We start from the raw sequence: 8,479 nt of genomic DNA, 5'->3' as shown, positions 1-8,479 counted from the left end.
AAAATTTCCCGTTTTCTCCTCTCCCCCTTCGCGAAAAAAAAAAAGCTCTGTTCTTTTCTTTCTTCCTTTTTATAAATAAAGTCCTCAAAAGTTGTTTTTTTATCTTCTCTCCTACCCTCCCCTTTCTCGTATACTACAACTACTACCAGCGTTTCCGCTTCTTCTTTTCATTTGTATATTTTACCCGTCCCTTCGTAAGTTTCTTTTCGCATGTTTTTGCTTCCTCTCCCTCTCTGCTCTCCAGCCACCCAGCAATTCTACCCGTTAACAATACTTTGAAGCTTATTCGCTGATATAATTTTGTTTGTGGCAGCATCTCTGTTTCGTTTCTTCTATATTTTCTTCTATTTCTTGTTCCCTTTTGTTTAGGAAAAAGAAAAAAATCGGTGATATCTGGTTTTTTTTCCTCTTTTTCATTTCCCGCCTCCCTACGACGTATCTGACTTGACGTACGGCTTCATTCCTACTGCCTGCAGCTGATCCCTTCGTCTCTATCCTTGGATTTATTTTCACGATCTTCAACCATCTGTCTTCCTTTCTACGTCCAAAATTTTTTTCTTATTTAGATATCAAGAAGAAATCGCCCAGCATGGCCACCGCACCTACCACCAACCCGGCTCTCGTCAACGGAAACTACCACGCCCATCATCAAACCAATCCTTACGCCGCTGATGCCTATAATCCCTCCCACGCTGCCACCAATAGCGCCTCTTCCGCCAATTATAATAATAATCAACAACATAACAATTCTTCAGCCCCTGCTCACTCTGCTGGGTCTGAGCCAAAGAACGACATCCCCAAGGATGAGGTGGGATGGTTCTTTGTTGAACAGTACTATACTACCCTCAGCCGTAACCCTGAAAAACTGCACCTCTTCTACTCCCGTAAATCTCAGTTTGTTTCTGGTGTGGAGGCGGAAAAAGTTACCGTTGCCGTTGGACAAAAGGTGAGCTTTCCATAGTTTTTTTGGTATCCAAAATCTATATATCTGAAAACTAAAAAAGCTTATTTTTGATTTTTTTTTTTTAAAAAAAATCTAGGCTATCAATGAACGGATTAAGGAACTCGATTTCCAAGATTGCAAGGTCCGAGTTTTAAATGTGGATTCGCAGGCTTCCTTCGATAACATTCTCGTTTCCGTGATTGGCGAAATTTCCAACAAATCTGAGCCGTCTCGCAAGTTTGTCCAGACATTCGTGCTGGCTGAGCAACCAAATGGATACTACGTCTTGAACGATATTATCAGATACTTGGCCGATGAGGAGGAAGAAGCCGTTGTGGAAGAAGCCCCCGTCGAGATAGAGGAAGTAGCTGGGGCTGTGGAGCCTGCCGCGACCGCTGTTGAACAGGAAACAACCACAGAGCCAGTCGCTGAGCGTCAAGCAGACAATGAGACTACAGGCCAAGAAATTGATGAGAAGCTTGAACAAATCAATGGTGATGCGGCTCCTGTCCCTACTGCTGAGCCGCAGCCCGCAACTGAAACAGCGGATGAGAAGGCTGCTCCGGCTTCATCTTCAACTACAGAACCCGCAGTGCCAGTAGCCCCTGCGGTTCCCGAGGTCACACCCGAAGCTGAAAAGCCCAAGGAGCCGGAACCCACACCTGTCGTACCTGCTCCCAAAGCCGCTGCGCCAGTTCCTGAAAAGGAGCCTGCGCCTCCCGTGGCTAAGGCACCAATGAGTTGGGCGTCCATTGCCTCCAGCCGTGCTAGTGTCCCCGTAGCTGCTACGCCCACCGTGGTTACCCCAACCCCAGCTGCGGCAGCAGCACCAACACCCCAGAAGGCGGCTGCTCCCTCTCCATCCCACGCTCAGTCGACTTCCGCTGCAGCCGCCGCCGCACCAGCTGCTACAGAGAGCGAGAATCTTACCAGCCAATCTTCAAGCGGATCAGAATGGCAAACTGCCGGTGCGGATCATGGCAGAAGACAAGGCCGTCCTCAATCCGTCTCTACCGCTGCAGAGGAGAACACCCGCGGTCTTATCAAGAATGTCAATGAGAAGGTCGATGCGGCGCTCTTGAAGCAGGTCATGTCCCGGTTTGGAAAGCTCAAGTACTTCAATGTGAACAGACAACAGGTATGTTGCTAAAAAGAAGTCCTTTCCTATTCTTTTTGTATATATACAATGGCTCCAGACTAACCCAAACAACGCAACACAGGGTACCGCCTATGTCGAGTTCGCAGATGTTGCTGCCTACAAGAGCGCTCTCTCCTCCAACCCCCACCAGATCGGAACCGAAGAAGTCACGGTTGAGCGCCGTCGACCTGGCGGTTTCGGGGGCAATTCCTACGGATCTGGTCGAGGAGGCTCTCGCGGTGGCCGTGGTGACGGTCGTTCTGGCAGCCAGGGCGGCCGTGGCGGTTTCCAAAATGACTCTGGCCGCTACACCCCCCGCGGCCGTGGTGGAAACCTCACACCCAAGGGAGGCCGCAGCCAGCCCCAAGCTGCGTAAAAGAATCAAAAGAAAATCAGAACACATGAATTGCCAAGTTCACCATGAAAGAAGAAGAAAATCCTGTCCCCTTTCTGTCTATTCACCTATATAGGCTACTTACATGTACCTGGATCAAAATGATCTACGTACCTCCGCCCAACTACCTGCATACTCCTTTCCTACCTACATGCCTATATGTATGCAGACCTAGATTATCATTAATCCGTGCATCACTCAAACTCTACACACCCATATCTGGTCGGCCAGAGAATCACAACCACCACCACCACCTCACACATACATTAAAAAAAAAGCGGCATTCAGAAAGAGCTTCTCAGAGCTCGTCTGTATCTCTTCCTAACATATGTATTATTTTCCAGCTTCCTCCTTTTTTAAATGCTCATAAATGACATTTTTTTTTCTTTTCTTTTTCTATTCCCATTTTCATTTCAATATCATTTTCATTCCCCATAGTTCTTTTTTTTTTCTTTTGTTATTCACATGCTTGAGTTGAAAACTAACGATGTTATTTATTTTATTTCCTTAATTACAGCATGACGCCTTTTGCTATCTTATTGGTCCCTCTTTTTTTCATCTTCTTTATTCTTTAGTTTTCTGTGGGTGCTCTCCGTGATTTACTTTCTCCATATCCCATCCGTGTCCAGACGCACCTGTATCTACCGCCAACAATTCAACCTCTACCACTCATTACACCTCCATTCCGTCTTCCTTTTCCTTTCTTGTTACTTATTCATTAGCGATGAGGGGGAAATAAAGCTTCAATTCCTTTTTCCAGCATGAATCTTCTTATCTTATTTCGCGATGTTTTCTCCAAAATCAGAAACAGGGTTACAACAGCTTAGATAAAAAGGAGCATTTTTTCCTTCATCTTACTTCGTTGTCGTCTTCTCATTACTAGTCCAATTATTATTATTCTACTCTTGCCGCATACTACAATGACGAACGATACTGCCTCTTATGACTTTTATCATTTTTCGAAAGCTTATATTGTTCACTAGATAGTTTAACTACCTTCTGCTTTGTTATTTTTATACCATTCTCAATTTTAATTATGTCATTCCATTCTATTTCATTGCATTCAATTTACCTATACTTTTTATTAAACTTAAATCATCATCTCTTCCTCCGTTCTCCATTTTGACTCTCCTCTCTTCTTCATATAACCCGCCTCAACCACCCCTCACCCTCCACATCCGTCCCTACAGAGATAAAAATAAAATAAATAAATAAATGACAATGACAATGACAATGACAATCCAGCTAGAATACGCGTGCGCCAACAGGCATATACTAATTTCGATAGGAATGCATAGCATTCCCCCTTTGTCTTGTCTTGCCCTCGCTCACGCACTCATGGCACTCTCAGCGACAGAGGTTCATGTACGGACATACCCACACCATGCATACCGCATACCGGAGCATAAGGTCGACACACCTCCCATCTCCCCGTAACGTGATGGATGCCAGGAAGTATCTGTCGCCATACGTAGGCGTAAGGGGGATGTAAAATAACGGGGGTAGTCGAATGGTATGTTCAGTACAGTGCTGGCGGCTATCTGCTGTGGTATAACTATCTGTATTTTCAATTTCAACGCGCCACCCCGGCGCGCTGCTCCCTGTATCGTCTTCTGATCCTCGAGAAGTGTGACGGGGGGGGGAGGGGGGGGAGGGGGGGCCCCATATTAAACGGGCGAATGAATAGCATGGTTGTAATAATGTGTTCCAAAGTTGTTGTTTGGAGATCGTGATGATATCTGAAGTGTAGTAGTTTACTTATTTTTCAGGCAGAAAAAAAACATGTATTTATTTTAAAAACAGCTCAACTATTGCTGGTTGAGTTTTATTTTTCACCGTCATCCTGCCTTGATTCCCTAAATGCCCGCTAGCAGAAACGACGAAATGTTGTTATGATATTCAATTTAATGGAACAGAGTCTACAGGGCGAGGTGAGAAAGCAAATAATTGTTGTTCTCTCACGCGCAAAAAATGAGAAGGGAGAAGACAAAATTGAAAAAAACCCTGAATTTTCACACAACCTCTAGATATACACGGATACAAAATCATTGCCCCCGGAACTGTGGAAGTAAACGGACCGGCCACGAAACTCTTCTCCGAAATCAAACCCGACGGCTAGGGATAACTTTGATTGATCAATCATCTTTAATTCTGTCTACATTAATGGCTTACGTTACCTGATGGCCATATACTTCTTACTTACACGCACAACTCATATCACCAGAGTCAAGATGATGATGAAATAAGAGCAAAAACGAAACCAAAAACTAAAATAAAGTCAGGATATGTCTGAAAAGCTTAATTAAATAATTAAAAACAAACAGAACAGCTATAACCACGAAAACAGAAACAGAAACATAGGAAAAAGGACAAAAGCAAAAATACTGAAGCAAAAAACGGAGAAAAACAGCCGGTTAACCGCTAGAATATGATATATGACATCACTTGCTTCGTTTTCTTCTTATTCACTCTTTAATGAACACGCACACAACGCTTTTTGGTATTTTTGTCCTTTTAATTGTAAAACAAGGGCGAAGAACGAACTAAGTAACATTTGTGCGTGCATTTTCATCTCATCATTCCGCCATACGCTCATGATTTTTTAAAAAACCTGGTTTTTTGTTTAACTATCGGAAAGAGTAATAAAAAAAAAGGCAAAGGAAATAGGAAAAGGGGAAAAGCTAAATTCAAGAAACAAAGAAAAAGGGGGAGACAAGAGAAAATCTAATCAACCTCCTCCATGGCGCTCTCACCCGCAACCTCAGCGGGGGCAGCAGCCTCCTCCGCCTCCTTCTCCTCGGTAGTCTCAGCCTCCTCATCAATGTTCAAACCAAGAGAAACGAGCTTGTGAATGCGTTCCGCGAAGCCGGCAGGCTCCTCGATGGTGAAGCCCGAGACGAGCAGGGAGGTCTCGAAGAGGAGTTGGGTGATGGACTTGACGGTGCGATCATTCTCGCCGTCGGCCTCGACCTTCTTCTTGAGCTCCTGGATGATGGGGGATTTGGGAGAGATTTCGAAGGTCTTCTTGGAGGACATGTAGGAGCTCATGGAGGTGTCACGGAGGGCTTGCGCCTTCATGATACGCTCCATGTTAGCGGACCAGCCAAATTGACCAGTGCGGATGGCGCAGGGGGAGCCAATGAGCTTGTGGGAGACAACGACCTTCTCGACCTTGTCGCCAAGGACGTTCTTCAGGCTCTTGGCGAGGCCTTCGTATTCCTTCTCCTCAGCCTCGCGGGCCTTCTTCTCCTCCTCGGTCTCCTCGAGCTCGAAATCCTTGGTGATGTCGACGAGCTTCTTGCCATCGAACTCCTTGAGCTGGGTCATGGCATATTCGTCGATGGGATCGACGAGGAACAGAACCTCGAAGTTCTTCTCCTTGAGAGTATCGAGGAACGGAGACTTCTGGACGGCCTTGAGAGATTCGCCAGTGATGTAGTACATCTGTTTCTGGTGCTCTTGCATGCGGGTGACGTAGTCGGCGAGTGAGGTGGTCTCGTCACCAGATTTGGTGGAGTTGAAGCGGAGGAGCTTGGCAAGGGCGGGGCGGTTCTGGGCGTCCTCGTGGATACCAAGCTTGATGTTCTTGCTGAAAGCGGAGTAGAACTTGTCGAATTGCTCACGGTCTTCCGCGATCTCGTTGAAGAGCTCGAGGGTCTTCTTGACGATGTTCTTCTTGATGACCTTCATGATCTTGTTCTGCTGGAGAGTCTCACGAGACAGGTTGAGAGGAAGGTCCTCGGAGTCGACGACACCCTTGATGAAGCTGAGCCATTCGGGAATGAGATCGGTGGCGTCATCGGTAATGAAGACACGGCGAACGTAGAGCTTGATGTTGTTCTTGGTCTTCTTGGTCTCGAAAAGGTCGAAAGGAGCACGCTTAGGAACGAAAAGGATCGCGCGGAACTCGAGTTGACCCTCAACGGAGAAGTGCTTCACAGCAAGGTGATCCTCCCAGTCGCTAAAATTAAATAGTTAGCAAAAGATGAACGTGACAGAACTGAAAGACGAGTAAACCGAGTAAACTTACTTAGACAGGGTCTTGTAGAAAGAGGCATACTCCTCCTGAGTGATATCAGCAGGATTTCGAGTCCAAATGGGCTTGGTTTTGTTAAGCTCCTCCTCCTCGACCTTTGTCTCCTTGATTTTCTTGGTCTTCTTTTCTTTCTTTTTATCCTCTTCGTCGTCATCGACCTCCTCAACCTTGGGAGTCTTGTCGTCACCCTCATCCTTAACCTCCTCAGCATCCTCATCGGGGACCTCCTTCTCGGTCTCCTTCAGGACATGGAGGTAGATGGGGTAGGAGATAAACTCAGAGTGCTTCTTCACGACTTCCTTAATTCTGCTCTCATTCAGGTAGTCGGCCTGCTCGTCCTTGAGGTGGAGAATCATCTTAGTACCACGGCCAAGAGACTCTCCGTCTGTGTCCTGGGTGATTTTAAAGGTGCCACCGGCACTGGACTCCCAGATGTATTGTTCATCATCGTTGTGCTTGGAAATGACTGTCACCTTATCGGCAACGAGGTAGGCAGAGTAAAAACCAACACCGAACTGGCCAATCATGGAAATATCGGCACCAGCAGTGAGGGCTTCCATAAATTGCTTAGTACCTGAGCGGGCAATGGTACCCAGGTTGTTGACGAGATCCTAAAACAAAAATCCAAAATGTCAGTATTATTTGTTTTCACAAATTTCTTGGCAAAATCACGAGGGAGGCTCAATTGGGAATATTTAACATATTGGGGCAACATACAGCCTTGGTCATACCAATACCGGTATCGCTGATGGTCAGGGTCTTGTTCTCCTTGTCGGGAATGATATCAATGCGGAGATCCTTGTTGGAGTCGAGTTTGCTTGGGTCTGAAAGGGCCTCATAGCGGATTTTGTCGAGGGCATCAGAACAGTTGGAAATCAGCTCTCGCAGGAAGATCTCTTTGTTGGAGTAGACGGTGTTAATGATGAGCGAGAGGAGCTGAGAGATCTCAGCCTGGAACTCGAAGGTTTCGGACGCCATGTCTGCAGTGGGTGATAGGATGGTATTCTGTGCAAGCTTTTAGTTAGCTTCGATTTCAATTTTTTCGTTCCTCTTTCTATTGTTCCTTGTGTTCTCCGCTTCTCTTCACTTCTGCTTACGAGACAGCAATGAACGTAAAAAAAAAGTGCAGATCTGGGTAAAATCGAATCAAGGGATCAAGATACTGATTGATTATTCCACTCTGCAGTCTTTCTTGTAGTGGGAGAGGGAGGGAAGAGGGGGTAAACAGTCGTAAAAAACAAAGGGTAACAGAGGCAACAGAGCTCTGTGCGGCTAGAAAAGAAAAGAAAAGCACTTACGGATTACTGAGTAGGAGGGAGCCGTTGCAGTAGCAGTTGTTCAAAGATATGGGTATAGAAGGGGAGAGGAGAGAGATGAAGCTGGGATGCAGAGAATTGAAGAGGTGAAGAAGAAGGAAAGGAGGAGGAAGAAGAGAAGTTGAAGAAGAAGAAGAAATTGGGCGAGGAGGTTGCAAAAAGAAAAACAGAAAGACAGAGAACTGCGCAGAAACAGAACTTAAAAGCAGCGCCAGAAACAAACAAGCTCCAAACCTTTCGCAGCTCCCCGCCCTGCCAAACAAAAATATCCACCGCCGCCTGCTCAATCCAGAACCCAGCGAATCTTCCACCGATTTCCATCGCTGCCCTACGCGCTAGCCCCGACTCACCGCCCGCCGCCTTTCTAGAACTATCCATCCATCACTGCTCATGTCCTGCTCGAGGCAGCGAGAGTTTCAACACGTTTATAGCACATGCCCAGCTTAAAGCCGAGAGTTTGGTGCCCGCCTCACCAGCCAATCTACCTGGGAGCTGATTGATCTACTACTATTAACTAATAAGTGCCAGACGCTGCGACAGCAGGCCGCGGATCAAACAGCGGAGGGAGGAGAGGGCGGGGTTCTGGAACATTCCGCCGCACCCGGAGTTCCGCCTCCCCCATTCCAAGGTTTCCTCTACTGGCGGAAAACAA

General features: G+C 46.5%; 2 protein-coding genes across 2 annotated transcripts; one reads left to right on the top strand and one right to left on the bottom strand.

Moving 5' to 3' along the window:
- Positions 1-589: 589 nt before the first annotated feature.
- Positions 590-2,457, top strand: BDCG_01594 (NTF2 and RRM domain-containing protein; the record flags this gene model as incomplete). The annotated part of the gene is made up of 3 exons (XM_045417115.1): positions 590-946; positions 1,041-2,081; positions 2,164-2,457. The coding sequence occupies 3 exons, from the start codon at positions 590-592 to the stop codon at positions 2,455-2,457; spliced, it is 1,692 nt and encodes a 563-aa protein (XP_045274019.1).
- Positions 2,458-3,472: 1,015 nt separating this feature from the next.
- On the bottom strand, positions 3,473-8,202 carry BDCG_01593 (heat shock protein 90). The gene is made up of 4 exons (XM_045417114.1): positions 7,810-8,202; positions 7,229-7,516; positions 6,506-7,122; positions 3,473-6,436 (listed from the first exon to the last, which is right to left on the bottom strand). The coding sequence occupies exons 2-4, from the start codon at positions 7,487-7,489 to the stop codon at positions 5,200-5,202; spliced, it is 2,115 nt and encodes a 704-aa protein (XP_045274018.1). The 5' UTR covers positions 7,490-7,516; positions 7,810-8,202; the 3' UTR covers positions 3,473-5,199.
- Between the last annotated feature and the right edge of the window lie 277 nt (positions 8,203-8,479).

The sequence above is a fragment of the Blastomyces dermatitidis genome, assembly GCF_000003525.1.
Source record: "Blastomyces dermatitidis ER-3 genomic scaffold supercont1.2, whole genome shotgun sequence".
Classification (NCBI taxonomy): domain Eukaryota; kingdom Fungi; phylum Ascomycota; class Eurotiomycetes; order Onygenales; family Ajellomycetaceae; genus Blastomyces; species Blastomyces dermatitidis.
Note: the sequence above shows the minus strand (reverse complement) of the source record. Positions and strands in the feature narration are given on the sequence as shown.